Source organism: Arabidopsis lyrata (genome assembly GCF_000004255.2).
Source record: "Arabidopsis lyrata subsp. lyrata unplaced genomic scaffold ARALYscaffold_5, whole genome shotgun sequence".
In the NCBI taxonomy this organism is placed as follows: Eukaryota; Viridiplantae; Streptophyta; class Magnoliopsida; order Brassicales; family Brassicaceae; genus Arabidopsis; species Arabidopsis lyrata.
The window spans coordinates 19531699-19547307 of record NW_003302551.1 but is presented as its reverse complement, the minus strand read 5'-3'; the positions used below and the strand labels follow the sequence as shown (position 1 = coordinate 19547307).

General features: G+C 34.0%; 4 protein-coding genes across 6 annotated transcripts; all 4 read left to right on the top strand.

Annotated features, from left to right (window-relative positions):
* The first annotated feature begins 1842 nt into the window (after window positions 1-1842).
* Window positions 1843-2869, top strand: LOC9314366 (NADP-dependent alkenal double bond reductase P2). Its single transcript, XM_021025287.1, is given in 4 exon segments — window positions 1843-2103; window positions 2191-2273; window positions 2333-2414; window positions 2416-2869. Coding segments are annotated over 4 exon segments (672 nt in total). The 5' UTR covers window positions 1843-1896; the 3' UTR covers window positions 2716-2869.
* Window positions 2870-2955: 86 nt separating this feature from the next.
* On the top strand, window positions 2956-3469 carry LOC9314365. Its single transcript, XM_021025286.1, has one exon. It carries the CDS (start codon window positions 3059-3061, stop codon window positions 3350-3352), a length of 294 nt encoding a protein of 97 aa, XP_020880945.1. The 5' UTR covers window positions 2956-3058; the 3' UTR covers window positions 3353-3469.
* Window positions 3470-3580: 111 nt separating this feature from the next.
* LOC9314364 (serine/threonine-protein kinase CTR1) lies at window positions 3581-6567 on the top strand. Of its 2 annotated transcripts, XM_002878250.2 has the most exons (11): window positions 3581-4360; window positions 4457-4531; window positions 4626-4730; window positions 4820-4905; window positions 5009-5129; window positions 5215-5357; window positions 5440-5561; window positions 5655-5740; window positions 5830-5954; window positions 6067-6198; window positions 6287-6567. In XM_002878250.2, the coding sequence occupies exons 1-11, from the start codon at window positions 3929-3931 to the stop codon at window positions 6291-6293; spliced, it is 1434 nt and encodes a 477-aa protein (XP_002878296.1). In that variant the 5' UTR covers window positions 3581-3928; the 3' UTR covers window positions 6294-6567. The 2 variants fall into 2 exon arrangements, with proteins under 2 accessions (XP_002878296.1, XP_020880944.1); XM_021025285.1 differs by lacking the exon at window positions 6287-6567 and having other exon boundaries at window positions 6067-6202.
* Window positions 6568-7084: 517 nt separating this feature from the next.
* LOC9314363 (LETM1 and EF-hand domain-containing protein 1, mitochondrial) lies at window positions 7085-11305 on the top strand. 2 transcript variants are annotated; one of them, XM_021025284.1, is made up of 15 exons: window positions 7085-7222; window positions 7468-8116; window positions 8204-8516; window positions 8613-8759; window positions 8846-8934; window positions 9031-9123; window positions 9204-9330; window positions 9471-9535; window positions 9621-9795; window positions 9894-10088; window positions 10185-10232; window positions 10306-10452; window positions 10538-10620; window positions 10713-10828; window positions 10919-11305. In XM_021025284.1, exons 2-15 carry the CDS (start codon window positions 7536-7538, stop codon window positions 11005-11007), a joined length of 2268 nt encoding a protein of 755 aa, XP_020880943.1. In that variant the 5' UTR covers window positions 7085-7222; window positions 7468-7535; the 3' UTR covers window positions 11008-11305. The 2 variants fall into 2 exon arrangements, with proteins under 2 accessions (XP_020880943.1, XP_020880942.1); XM_021025283.1 differs by having other exon boundaries at window positions 7463-8116.
* Window positions 11306-15609: the final 4304 nt, after the last annotated feature.

Genomic DNA, 15609 nt, shown 5'->3' with positions numbered 1-15609 from the left:
ACATAGAAATTCTAAAATATATATTATTAATCAAATTTTGTTAATTTTTAAACTATCACGACGTGTGACTGGAATATTATATTTTATTATTTTATACTGTTTATCAATTTATACATGTTTTATTGTATAAACTAAATAAACTCTATAACATTCCTAAAAGAGATTAATCCGTTCGTTTTACACTTATGTGATTTTAAGATTTCCAATGATGATATAATAAATAAACAAACGCAATTAAATATAAATTAATAAAATCAGATTTCGGTTTTGCTAAAATGCTTTTTTTTTTTTTTTTTTTGAATAACCGCGGGTCTCCCAAAGGCTTCATAGGCTCAAAGACTAATCTCACGAGGCTAGCAATTCCCCCTATGTAAACCTGTCAGTGGCCGTGCCTCGAACCCAGGTGGCGGAAGTCACAGCTGTGACCCCTTTACCACTAGGCCACAAGGCCCGGTTTTTGCTGCTTTTGAGTTAAGAAACTTCTTTTTCATCAATCTTTTAATATGTAATCAATCGAAAGCTGCAAAAGACTTAAAAAATGTACTAGGACGTGGAACACAAATATTTGTATCCGGCCGATTACATGAATTTCATTATATGAAATCATAACATCTTATAAAATTATCATTTGCTCTTAATTAATAAATTGATCTAACAATTATTGCATGCAGATCCAAGGTTTTTTTTATATGGTACCAAATATTACAAGAACATAATGTTAATTTGTTTCCCTAGCTACCTCTTGATGATCTTGTGCTGCTGATTTTCACGAGACAAGAGAGAATTGTCTCATGTGGTGTCAATAACATTCATGAAAATCATTTTCTCATGCACCAAATGGTTTGCAACATGCAAAGTTTTTCACGATTTGTCTAGTTAACATGAAAACATTTTACTTTTCAAAAAAAAAAAAAAAATGCATCAAATGACACCGATCGTCATCGAGAGAAAACTTTTTTCTCATGTCTCATGTGGTGTCAACATGCAAAATCATCTTCTTAACTATCTCCCCTAGTCCTCAGCCGCATAATTATTCACCACCGGGAAGTCACCGGAAGTGGTGTTTCCAGGGAAGGTTTAATTTCCGGCAAGCTTCATTTTTTTTTTTTTGGTTTATCCAGAGTTAAGCTTAATTATTTGAAACCGTTTTCACCTATTTAGCTTGTTATGATCTTCTCTCATCATTTATAATACTCTTTCTTTGTTTTGATATATTTATAAGAGAATTAATACGCCTCAAAACATTATATACAAGTTCCTTTTCTGATACCAAAGAAGATTTGGTAAAACCGTAAGAGTTATTTTTTAAACACGATGTTCATCATCCTTTCTTATTTTTTTCAAAGAGTTTTAAGCTTAGGGAACTTTGTTTCATGGGAAGTTCAAGTCAAGATAAACTCACAACCCTCTGGTCTTGATGGTTTCATTTTAATGGAGCCTATAACACTTAGATCATTATTTTCAAACGGAGTGTGCTACAGTACTGCTCGTGTATGCATGTTCACCAACTATATATAAACCATGGCCAAACTACTACACTACAATCACTTATTCCCAAAACTCCTACAGAACCGGAGTGTGACATAAGTCTTAGCTTGCCTCTTATAGGTCACGTGAAGGATCTTTACCTCTCAAAATGCACTGCCACAACTCTAAAATTCTTAAGCATTTATTTGGAAAAATTTATATAATTCACGAAACCTTTCTTCCATACGCATCAACAATTTAAGAAAAGCAACTTCAAATCAAATTTAATTTCTCCTTCATTATCTAAGGTTTCTTTTTATATATGTGATACCTACGTGGCTACGTTATATTAATCAATGTCAATGTTCCTCTCAGCTACTATACTGGAATCCTCGGTTAGTCACAGAAACTAAAAAAGTGTATAATGTTATGGACCTATTTCTCTTAAAAGCTCCGTTTTTCATAACAGGTATGATAGGTTTAACTGCTTATGCCGGGTTTTACGAGACATATTCACCTAAAAAAGGAGAAACAGTGTTTGTCTCTGCGGCTTCTGGTGCGGTTGGACAGCTCGTGGGTCAGTTTGCTAAGTTGATGGGCTGCTATGTTGTTGGAAGTGCCGGAAGTAAACAAAAGGTTAGGCCATAGTTTTGAAACTCATCAATCAAAAGAGTTAAACCATTTCTATGTTTTCTCTTATATATGATTTGGTTCCCACAAAAGGTTGATCTCCTGCTGAACAAATTTGGTTACGATGAAGCATTCAATTACAAGGAAGAGCCTGACCTTGAAGAGGTTCTTATTTGGCTTCTTATAATTCAGTTTCTTGAATCATCAAAACATCCTCACAATTTTCTCTCTGTAGGTGTTTCCCAAAAGGTATTGACATATACTTTGAGAACGTGGGAGGCAAAATGCTTGATGCGGTTCTACTTAACATGAAACCGTATATATGGCAGAATCGCTGTATGTGGGATGATCTCTCAGTGCCATCTTGAAACCAGAGACAGGTTACAGAATCTACCTGACATCATATTCAAGAAGATAAGGATGCAAGGGTTTGCTGTTTATGACTTCATAGTCATAGATAGATTCCCAAAGTTCTTGGAGTTTGTTATTCCCTACATAAAAGAAGAGAAATTAACATATGTGGAAGACATTGTTGAAGGACTCGAGAACGGTCCTGCTGCTCTTGTAGGACTTCTCCATGGACAAAACGTTGGTAAGCAAGTTCTCAAGGTTGCTTGAGAGTGAAGAAATCTATCATGTATCATGTATCATTTATGGATATGTAACAATCTGTACTAAGAGACTCTTATGGTTCGTTCTTAGCTTATTTTCCAATCAAGTATCAACTACCTTGTATTTCGTATTTTAAAGTATGGGGTTCTCATTGGAATTTATGTGAAATAAAAGGGTATATACTCAAATTCCATATTTTTCGTGTTTAAATGGGCCCAAGTGAAGCCCTTCCTAATAATCCAAAGCCCCAAATGTAACAAAACTCAGCAGATCAGAAGGGGAAAAAGATAAACCCTAATTCCTCAGATTTTTCGAGATTACAATTTGAGAACCACCGATTCGAGTAGCTATGGGGATTCTATCATGGTTCACGGGAAGTCCTAAGCCGTCACAGTCCGAGACGTCTAAGCCGGAGATGATACAGATGCCGAAATCAGAAACTCCAGCTCCGGGGATGAACGGAGCCATAGAAGTTCCTCGGCCCGATCGCGCGACGGTTTTCGAGTTCGGCTCCGTAGCGGCCACCGGAGACAGAGTCACTCTCGCTGGATACTGTCCCGTTTCCGATGATCTCGAACCTTGCCGCTGGGAGATTCTTCCCGCCGACGGCAAAGACGCTCCACAGTTTCGCGTCGTCTTCTGAAGAATCAGTTAATAATCTCTAGAAGATGTAAACTTGTTCAATCTCGTCGTTGATAATTGTATTTGGTCTGGTAATGTCATCTCTTTCATTTGAAATCGAACATGTTCTCATCTTTAATTAGTGCAGTGATGATTAATTTTGCTATATTAGTTAGAAGCTAAATTGGACTGGTTATAACAACAAATGTCAACGTTTGATTTAATATAAACCAATCTCCAGGTTGTATTTTCATATTAAATTAAGCTTCTTTTTAAGTTATCAATGGCGTTGGTTAATTATACAAGTTTCATCTAATTATGTATGGATCCAATAAATAAAGAGATTAGAAAATAGTGATTACCCGCGTTTTACTGCTCAAAACGATATTTGTGAGCCAACGAAACTATTCTTTTGTCAAATCTGTTTATGGATAATCCCTAAACCAAGAACAATTAAAAAAAAAAACTCACCACGATCGTCCCTCTCTTTTCAATTTTCAACCTTTCTTCCATTTTCGTCTTCTTCAAAAGATAGATACAATGTGGTTTTGATCCTTGAGTGATCTTGTTCTTTGCGTTTCATTATCTATCATCAATCATGGAGAACGTTGCTGCGCAGTTGAAGCGTGGGATATCGAGACAATTCTCGACAGGATCGATGCGACGAACATTAAGCAGACAATTCACACGCCAAAATTCTCTTGATCCACGGCGTAACAACATGAGATTCAGCTTCGGCCGTCAATCTTCGCTTGATCCGATCAGGCGTAGCCCTGAATCTCTTAGCTGCGAGCCGCATATGTCTGTCCCCGAGAATCTTGATTCGACAATGCAGCTTCTCTTTATGGCGAGTAAAGGCGATGTTAATGGCGTTGAGGAGCTGCTCAACGAAGGAATCGATGTGAATAGCATTGATCTTGATGGTCGAACTGCTCTTCACATTGCTTCTTGTGAAGGTCATTACGATGTTGTTAAGGTTCTTCTTAGCCGGAGAGCTAACATCGATGCTCGTGACCGTTGGGGTAGTACGGTCTGTTCTTGTTCCCCTGTTTTATGAATATCTGCAAATTTAACAGTGATTGGTTTTGGATGCATCCTTAAGGTGACATTTTTTGACATTGTTCAGGCGGCTGTTGATGCAAAGTATTATGGGAATGTTGAAGTGTATAGTCTCTTGAAAGCTCGAGGAGCTAAAGCTCCGGTATGGTATTTAACATAAAGATGATTGGTCTCTCTCTTTTGCTTTCTCTGGTGTTTTGCTTCCTCTTCAATATTTGTTTGTCGTTGATTTTTAGAAAACTAGAAAGACTCCAATGAAGGTAGGGAATCCGAAAGAAGTTCCTGAGTATGAGCTTAATCCACTTGAGCTGCAAGTCCGAAAAGTTGATGGCATTTCAAAGGTTTGTTGATTCTCCTAATTGACAAGAGCTGGGATTTGTTCTGCTAAATCTCTCTTATTGTGATGTGTTTGTTTTTGTTTAATTTGCAGGGGACTTATCAAGTAGCTAAATGGAATGGCACGCGAGTCTCAGTAAAGATATTCGATAAAGATAGTTATTCCGATCCCGAACGAGTGTATGCATTCTTCTTGTTCTTGAATTTCTCTTTATAATCTTGTTGGTAACATGAAATAATCTAACACACTGTTTTTCTCTTTCTGGTTCTTTTATACGAGCAGAAATGCTTTCACAAACGAATTGACTTTGCTAGCAAAAGCTCGGCATCCAAATATTGTTCAATTTGTTGGAGCCGTCACTCAAAATCTACCGATGATGATTGTAGTAGAGTGTAATCCTAAAGTAAGTTTGCATTGTTTCTCACTTCATTTCAGTACATCAAATCACAAATGTAGCAATCTTGTTTCATTAATCATTTCAATCTCAGGGTGATCTAAGTGTCTATCTTCAAAAGAAAGGTCGCCTTTCTCCTTCAAAAGCTCTGAGATTTGCTCTTGATATTGCTAGAGGCATGAACTACCTCCATGAATGTAAACCAGATCCGATCATCCACTGCGAGTTAAAGCCAAAGTAAGACAAAGCCGAGAACAAATTATTTAATGGCGAAAAAACAGTTTGGATAATATTTTGAAAGTTTTTTGTAAGGTGCCAGAAATATTTTGCTAGATAGAGGAGGGCAATTGAAGATCTCTGGATTTGGTTTGATAAAGTTGTCAAAGATTGGAGAAGACAATGCAAAAATAGTGAACCACGAAGCTCAAATCGATAAGTCAAGTAAGAAAAAGGCTGCATTTTAGTTTGAAACAGATTCATATATACAAAAAGCATTGTTCTTGACAGATCCTATGCTTACCTTCTGTACTGCAGATTACTATATAGCACCCGAAATTTACAAAGATGAAGTCTTCGATAAAAGGGTTGATGTGCATTCGTTTGGTGTCATTTTGTATGAGGTAGTAACACAAAGCTTTAGCCTTTTTTTTCTTTTAGTTAAATGTCTCTGTCTCAAACTCTGCAATGTTTTTTGGTATCATATGTGAAGTTGACCGAGGGAGTATCTTTATTCCATCCTAAACCACCTGAAGAGGTTGCAGAATCGATGTGTATAGAAGGTAAAAGACCAACAATCAGAACAAAATCAAAGAGTTACCCTCCGGAATTGAAAGAGTAAGCATTTCAAGATCTTCTTGATGTTTTAAAACATCATCAGCTATTATTATTACACTTATGATTGTTTTACAGCATTAACAACTCAAAAATCATATGATTATATATGTAGGTTGATTGAGGAATGTTGGCATCCAGAAATCAGTATGAGGCCAATATTCTCTGAGATTATTATTCGGCTCGACAAGATAGTTGCAAACTGTTCCAAGCAGGGTTGGTGGAAAGACACATTTAAGTTCCCTTGGTAAAAAAAGTTCCATCTTCTTTAACCTGAATAACAATCTTTAGTTAAGTCAAAAGGATTTATGTTCATCATGTTTTTTTTTTTGCAGGAAATGAAATGGAAATATTGAATCAATCAATTCTTAAACTCAAACCTCAGGGATGGAGAAAAAACAAGATGAGAGTGAGATTTTGCATACTCAAGAAGGTTCACAAACTCACTCAATTTGTAGAAACAGAAGATCACTTTTTTTTTTGTTTTCATGTTTGTTTATTTAATATCATAAGTTTTTGGGTTATTTGTAAAATTATATTTTATGATAAACATCACTTGTTCATACTGAAATTGGAAGCACAACTTAATTTCTAAATAAGAGTCTTATTATCATAAGACTAGTTAATTTCTCCTATATATAATTAAATAGAGGTGCTAAGGGAAAGATTGAAACAGAAATAGCAGTTGTGGGAAGTATTATATATATGAAGTTGAAAGAAATTATCAAATCCAAAACTAAAACTTCTAATAGAAAAATTTCATTGGTTCAATTGGTAAAAAATAAAACCTTAAGATTTTTATGTAAATTTGTGTGTGAAGTGAACAATATTAGTTTTGGTAAAATAATGCTTGCTCAAAACATTTTTTGTTTTTTGTTTGATGAAGAAGTAAAAGCTTTTCAATTATTTTACTAATTTAATTATGAATACAAACAAAAATAATTATAAAAAATAAATAAAACAATCCTTTTGTCTTTGCCCTTGGGGTTCAAGTATTACATCTGATCGTAGATTAGCCCACGTGGTTACAATCGAAAAGATCTGGGACCTAGATTTGATCCAACGGTTTAGAAATTACTCGTACAGGTGTGAGAATAATATCTTTATTTATTCTGTCCTCAAAAGTGGCAAAAAAAAACAAAGAAAAGAAAAATCTAAAACCCTTTCTCACGATTTATTTGCCGCATCCCTAAAACCTCTCAAATTTCTCCGGCGTGATTTCACTTTCTCCGGTAAATAGCGTTCGTCATCTTCAGATTCCTCCGTCTACTGTAAGTGATACTTTGTCCTTTTCTTCAATATCTTCTTCGAATTCCTCATATTTATCGAAATCAAGGGTTTTGCATTTCAATTTCTTGCGTCGCTTCATTTTTTCAACATTTATTCGAGTATCGTCGTCACTTGAGAGTTTTCTCGTACCGATTTCGATTTATCGTCTGGGTTTTGTTTCGGTTCAGATTCTTAGTAATGGGTTCGCTGATTTTGATAGCGATTTTTTCTCTTCCAAATAGATCAGATTAAGGACTGTTCTCTTCCGGGAGATGTCCAGGTGATTCATCTTTGCACAACAAGGGTTTTAACAAAATGGCGTCAAGAGCGATCGTTAGGAGAAAGAACATCATTTCCGATTACTTGAATGTCTATGCTCGCTCAATTCAGAGCTTTCAGTCCATTGGAAACTCCTCTCAGACGGTTCATTCACATGCTTACCACTCTGGTGTTAACCGTCCTCCTGTGGAAACTAAACGTGTGACCGAACACAAGTCCTTTACAAGAAGAGATGGTCTTCTATTGCTTTCTAGAAACGGGTATTTCAATCGTAGCTTTCATGGTTTTCACTCCTCGGGCATTGGTTATGGAACTTCAGAAGTTGGTCCTTCTCTGGGGATGAGATATGTAAGCCTATCCATTCGTAATGCTACTACAGTTGCAGCTAAGCAACCGGAAGAAGAGGATAAAAAAGTTGATGAGCTTGCTAAGAACAGAAAAGAAGCATCTCCTGAGGAATGTGATCAAGCTGTTGAAAGTCTGAGCAGTGTTAAAGCAAAAGCGAAAGCTAAACGTCTTCAAGAATCCAAAAAGGTTGCTCGATCGATAGTACAGAGGGCATGGGCAATTGTTCTAAAGATAGGACCTGCTTTAAGAGCTGTTGCCTCAATGAGCAGGTTTAGCTCTCTCCTGACATTTTGTGTTCTTAATCGCCTGGCTTTATGCTTGGGTTTTGTAGTGTACTGAATTTCTGTTTTCTACAGGGCGGATTGGGCAAAAAAGCTCACTCACTGGAAACAGGAGTTTGTATCTACATTGAAACATTATTGGCTGGGGACCAAATTACTCTGGGCAGACACTAGAATCAGTTCCAGATTGCTGCTCAAGTTGGCTGGTGGAAAGAGTCTCTCCAGAAGAGAAAGGCAACAGCTAACTCGAACAACAGCTGATATCTTTAGATTAGTGCCATTTGCAGTGTTCATCCTTGTGCCGTTTATGGAGTTTTTGCTGCCAGTTTTCTTGAAGCTCTTCCCTAATATGTTACCGTCAACTTTCCAGGACAAGATGAAAGAAGAGGTATGTTTCAACAGAGTGTAGGCTTTACTCATTCGTTTATTACCTTCTTGCCTTCTGGGACTCTCTTTCCGATGTTGCTCTTTTGTTAATGCACAGGAAGCTTTGAAAAGGAAATTACTTGCAAGGATAGAATATGCTAAGTTTCTTCAGGAAACGGCCAAAGAGATGGCTAAGGAAGTTAAACATTCAAGAACCGGAGAAGTAAAGAAAACCGCTGAAGACCTGGATGAGTTTCTAGACAAGGTAAAAAGTCATGATTTTGTGTTGGCTCAAATTCTTCCTTTTCTTTCGGTTTTTGGATTTGAATTTCTTAAAATCCTGCCTTGCAGGTTCGAAGGGGTCAAATAGTTCAAAATGATGAACTTTTGGGCTTTGCAAAGCTTTTCAATGATGAGCTTACTTTGGATAACATTAGCAGGTTAGTCGCTCCTTTTTTTGTTTGATCTCAGCGATGTCTTGTGCTCTTAAAGGCACATGTTCCGACAGTAATATACCTCTTGTTTTTCAAATATAGGCCTCGCTTGGTTAGCATGTGCAAATATATGGGTATTAGCCCATATGGAACAGATGCTTATCTGCGATATATGCTCAGAAAAAGACTGAGGAGGTAAGATGCTTCCACATCTCATTGTTATTAGACTTGTTACCTTGCTTTTGATGTTTAATTTTTACTCCTTTTCACTGCAGCATTAAGGAAGATGATAAACTGATTAGAGCTGAGGGTGTGGATTCCCTTTCAGAAGCTGAGCTACGCGAAGATTGCAGGGAACGTGGAATGCTGGGACTGGTTTCAGTTGAAGAGATGAGGCAACAGGTTTCTCCTCTTTACTCCTATGATTTTTGGTTCTTTGTTATTTCTTTATCATACTTATCTCTGTTATTGATATATTAAACTCCAGCAGGAAAAGATATCGCCACAGCTATTAATGTTTTAGTGTTGAAACGATCTTGCAGCTTCGCGATTGGATGGATTTGTCACTGAATCATTCTGTCCCCTCGTCGTTATTGATCCTCTCTAGGTTGGTTCAAGTACTCTTTGCTGTCATTTTTCGTTCTTCCATCAGTTTTATTGCGAATAATTTTCTAATAGCAGTTTATATTCAGGGCATTCACGGTTTCTGGAAGAGTTAAAGCAGAGGATGCTGTCCGAGCTACTCTTTCTTCTCTACCTGACGAGGTTGTGGATACTGTTGGTATTACTTCTCTGCCATCTGAAGACCCTGTTTCTGAGCGAAGAAGGAAATTGGAGTACCTTGAGATGCAAGAAGAATTGATCAAGGTCTGATCATACACCACTTGAGTATTGCTTGAGGAAGTTAGAGAAATCGAATTTTGTGTGTTCCAGATTTTACATTTTGTATATTATTATATTTGCAGGAAGAAGAAGAGAAAGAAGAAGAAGAGCTTACAAGGATTAAGGATGTTAAAGGTGGTGAAGAGGATAAGGCACTGCAAGAGATGACCATACCAACAGCTAGCGAAGCACAAGAACAGGCCAGAGCTAGAGTTCTTGAACAACAAGATGATCTTTGCAAACTTAGCCGTGCATTGGGTGTTTTGGCTTCCGCTTCTGTAAGAAAAATGAGTCTATGTTTTATCAACAATTAATATGCAGATCAATTTATCTGATTCCTATTTGAGACTCTTGTTTGTTTTTGATATAAACAGTCGGTGTGTAGAGAGCGCGAAGAATTCCTGAGATTGGTCAAGAAAGAGGTACGCTGTCCACCAATGCTTGTTCAGCACTTTTTGTCCTAGATTGAAAGACTTTGTTTTTCTGTTTCTCTAGATGGAGTTCTATAACACAATGGTCGAGAGAGAAGATGTAGATGGTGAAAAAGCTGCAATGAAGGCATACAAAGCAGCTAGAGAAGATATTGACCAAGCTGATGAAGTTGCTGAAGCAGACGAGGTTTCCTCTGCACTAATGGAAAAGGTAAAGGATTTGAAATCGTTTTTAAAGAATATCAAAGTCCCATGAGATTTGTATCAGAGCTAACTCTTCAGTCATACTTTTTAAGGTTGATGGTCTGATACAAAACCTAGAGAAGGAAATTGATGATGTGGATATCAAAATTGGCAAAGGCTGGCAGCTTCTTGACAGGTATATAGACATATTATATTCTCCATTTTTCCATTTGAGTATTCTGTTTCGGAGACTAAGATTCTAAAGTGATCACATTTGAATGCACACAGGGATCGAGATGGAAAGGTCACACCTGATGAAGTTGCAGCTGCCGCAATGTACCTGAAAGACACACTCGCTAAGGAAGGCCTTCAACAACTAATCAGTAGTCTCTCCAAAGATAAAGGTAAAGAAGCGATCCTCTCCTTCTTGAGCTCTTATCTCTCTGAAGTTGATCTGTTAGTTGATCTTTTTTTTTTGAATCTGTTATTAACAGAGGGAAGAATTATGGTGGAAGACATTGTAAGGTTGGGGAGATTGGGAAGTAAGCCAGAAGAAAATGTAACGGAAGAAGAATCAAACTGAAGGAAATAATACTAAGATTTGAAGACACTTTTAGACTTTTAGTAGTATTGAAGAGAGTTTTATTGAGAGAAACTCTACTTCAGGTTTTGCTGCTTAGACACAAGCAGTCTACTTACATATACAAGCGGCTAAGAGTGTGAGACCTTTTTGCTAGTTATGTGAAAAAGATTGAAAACTAAAAAAAAAAGACAACATTACGCCAAGAATGATATCTTGAGCGTATTATTTTTAATTGAAACTCTTGATTCAAAAGTGTCATTGGCTATGAATATGAAGATTGACTGGTTTACTAGTTTAACATGTGGTTTTTCAGTGATCCCTAAACGACATCATTCGATTCCATCTGTTTGTAGGCAGTGATCAACTATCAAAACTTTTGCTGAAAAACACATTTTTAACCCTCAAAGTGTTACTGGGTAGAACTTTAAACCTCGAAAGAATTTCACTAGCACTATAAACCACCAAGATAATTTTACTAACATTTTAAACATCTAAACTAGCTTTTCTGTTTGTCTCACCAAAAGAAAAATGGAAAATTTAATTTTATTTGTTTAGTATAAATTTATTTTATTTAATTTAAATTGAAATTAATTTTATTATTTATTACAATTAATAAAAATATAAAAAAACTTTAATTTAAATTTAAAATAATTTTATTATTTATTACAATTAATAAAAATCTAAAAAAACTTCACCTTCTTTGTTTACTCACCGTTCGACCATGAAATTTCAAAATTCAACCTCTGAAACTTTAGATTTAAGCACAAGAGAAGTTTATAGTATAATAATATACACCAAATAATGTAGAATATGAGGTACAAGAGAAACTTGAATAGAATAATAAAAACTAAAGAATGTCAAAATTTTGTCAGAAAACGAAGAATTCTCCGTATCAGAGGAATCATTTTTTTACGTTTCTTAATAATCGAAAAATCAAAATAAATAATAAAATTAATTAAAATTTAAATTAAATTAAATAAATGTAGATTAAACCAACATAAATTAATTGTTCTATCATATTTTAGGGCGGTGCAAACATGAAAACTAGTTTGGAGGTTTAAAGTGTTAGTAAAATTATTTTGGTGGTTTATAGTGTTAGTGAAATTCTTTCAAGGTTTAAAGTGATACCCAGTGACATTTTGAGGGTTAAAAATGTGATTTTCCCAATAATTATCTTATCGCTGTAGCTTATAAGTTACTGATTGCTTATGTGGGGACTTGCCTTTTTTAGTATTAAAAATGTAAATAATATTTTGTGTCTTTTCATGTAGATTGAGACGAAACCATAACAAGTGTCGATAATGTTGTCGTTTTCCCTTTTTTATATCCTAATTTGCCTTGGATTTCAGGAATATACGCAACTGTAGTTTTTTTTTGTCATTTTCTTCTGTTTCAGACTATTGATCACAACTGTTCTTTTTTCAGGCTTTGCTTGAAATTTGTTAAGTAACTGTTGCTTTGGCTGCAATGGAGGAAAACTGAAAAGAGTTTTATGATGAAGGGAAGAACAACCAACATTGTACAGTCGAATCGGTCTTCCAAGAATGGGAAAAGAGATCAAAAGCCACAGAAGACAACATGTGCTAAAAGATCTCTAGAGCAAGAAAGACTCGAAGCTTTTAAAGAGGAATCTAATGTCTCAGTACTAGTAGATGATACAACTACACAATCAAAGCTCTCTATGAATGATGATCATGCAGTGAATGAGTCTTCAGTTACTCATCAAGAGTTCGAGCCTGGTAGGATTACAGAGAAAACGGAGAAGGAAGACACTGTATTTGGCTTGGCCTGTGATGATGACGAGGAGAAGGAGAAGGAAGAAAGCAAAGACTTTGATGCTATAGCTCATGAGAAGGCAAAATCGTATAAGATATATGATTATCGTATGTTGTGTTTTTGTCATATTTTCAATTTCTAGTATTTTAGTCTCTGAACCGTTAATTTGTTTTTAATATGTTATTCCACTTATATCATCATCGAATGTGTGTATATATGTATTATTGAAGACAATGTAATTAAGCTTATTCTACTTTGATAAAAATATTAAATGGCAAATTATGATTCAACTATATCTCTTTCTGTAGAATTGCTAGATACATGTGTTGTAACCTTACAAAGCATACAAAACTACTATAAAGCAGAGTGCAATTAAATTGTAAATGCCACTATCTTAAAACTTTGGATGCATGTAAAATTAAATTACCTACTATTTTTTTTTCCTACTCATTTGTATTTAGAATCATTTTATTTTATTTTCTTTGAACCACCACCCATAATGTTTAGCCGATGTGGAACGTTCATTTCACACTTTTTTCTTCAATGATTGAGTAAATTATATCCGTTTTTAAAAATTTAAATCACAACATATGCGGAAATAAATTCTAAAATTTAATTTATTATATATTGGAACTATGTATTTTATTCAAAGACTTTTAAAATATGATCAAACAAAAATGATAGGAGATTTTTTTAATAAGATTTTTAAACATAGTTTTGTTGACAAAATCATAGGAAAGGGAAATCTTAATATTTCCTAATACAAATAAATGGATTGAAATAGAATTTAAACTGATTTTTATTTCAATTATTTTAAGGGAGACTCACAAAAATGCCCCTTTTTCAATACCCCTTTTCAAAAATGCCCCATTTGGCTGTCCATTTTTAAAAATACCCCTTTTTATGTACAAAATGACTAAATTACCCTTCTTTTAATAAAAGATATTACAAATATATAAGGAAATATAACAAAATTAGGTTCACAAAATACAAAATATTTTTGGCGGGAAAAGTGATCCCACAATTTTTCCCGCCAAAAACACTTGTAAAAACTTGTAAAACCTTTAAAATACCTTGTAAAATTTTCCCGTAAAATTTTTTCCCGCCAAAAATTTTTTTTGCGGGAAAAGTGATTCCGCAATTTTTTTTGTGCTAAATTTTTGGCGGGAAAATTTTTGGCGGGAAAAATTTACAAGGTATTTTAAAGGTTTTTTACAAGGTATTTATAAGGTTTTACAATGTATTTTAAAAGGTTTTACAACGTATTTATAAGATATTATAAGATTTTACAAGCTATTTTATAAGGTTTTACAAGTTATAAGATTTTACAAGTTTTTTATAAGGTTTTACAAGTTGTAAATACTTTATAAAACCTTATAAGTACCTTGTAAAACCTTTTAAAATACATTGTCAAACTTTACAAAACACTTGTAAATACTCTGTAAAACCTTTAAAATACCTTGTAAATTTTTCCCGCCAAAAATTTTCCCGCCAAAAAAATTTCGCCAAAAAAATTGCGGAATAACTTTTCCCGCAAAAAAAAATTTTTGGCGGGAAAAATTTTTACGAAAAAATTTTACAAGGTATTTTAAAGGTTTTTACAAGTGTTTTGGCGGGAAAATTGGGGGATCACTTTTCCCGCCAAAAAATATTTTGTATTTTGTGGACCTAATTTTGTTTCAAATAAGGGTAAAATGGTCATTAAAAATTAAAAGAGGGCAAACTTAAAAATGGACTCTCAAAGGGGGCATTTTTGAAAAGGGGTATTGAAAAAGGGGCATTTTTAACAATTTCTCTTATTTTAATTCCAAAGCTACCTTTTTAAGTTGAAAACACTTTTTGCACATAATACCCCTTTTCTATTTCTAATGAAAATACCCCTTTTCTATTTCTGATGAAAATTACAAATTTTTATATGTAAAATAATAATTTTGTCCATATTTAAATTAAAGGTGTATTTTTAGTAAAATCAATACTAAATTAAAAAAATTGAGAGAAAAAAAAAGAACAAAAATAAATTCGAAACAATTTTAGTTATTCTTATAATTATTTTTGAGATAATGATAATCTATTTCTTTTCTATATTAAATTTAACAAGATCAAATCAAAAAAAAATATTATAAAGTCTATCCCTTAATATTGTCATGTTATGTAAAAAAAAAAAAATCTCAACGTAACAAGCCAATTCTTCAACTCCAAAATCTGTCTCAATTGTAAGAGTAACGTAGATTACTATTTAACATCGGTAGAATGATGTAATATACATGTGTTTTTGATTAGACCAACGTACGACTTATAGCTTTAACATAATATTTTTTGTTTTATTTACATGTGTTATAGATTAGAGATAGAGTAACCAAAAACCAATGAAAATCTAATCAAAAGTAATTTTAGTCAAAAAAATTTTGTAAGTAATAATGAACTATTAAATTAATCAAACGTAGAAACGTAATCACTTGATAGGTGAATTCACAATTATTTTATATTGTTTAAAAGAAAATTTTAAGATAAGAATTATTTTTAAAATTGTTAGTTACTTCAAATATTAATTTTAAAAACTAAATTAATGGATTTTATGTTTTACGTGTAAATTATTTTAATTATTATTTACTGAAACTGTTTTAGTAAATTAATATATTAAAAAATATAGTTTTTAAAAGAAAAACAAGGATAAGGTATTTTTCAAACAAGAACTCATAAATAAGGTATTTTTCCAAATTTACTCAAACGGTGAACTATAGCACTTTCTTGGAAATAGAATGCACTAGATTTCATATTTGCATATTTGTTTTCCAAATCATTAACTAATAATGGAAAATTTGAACA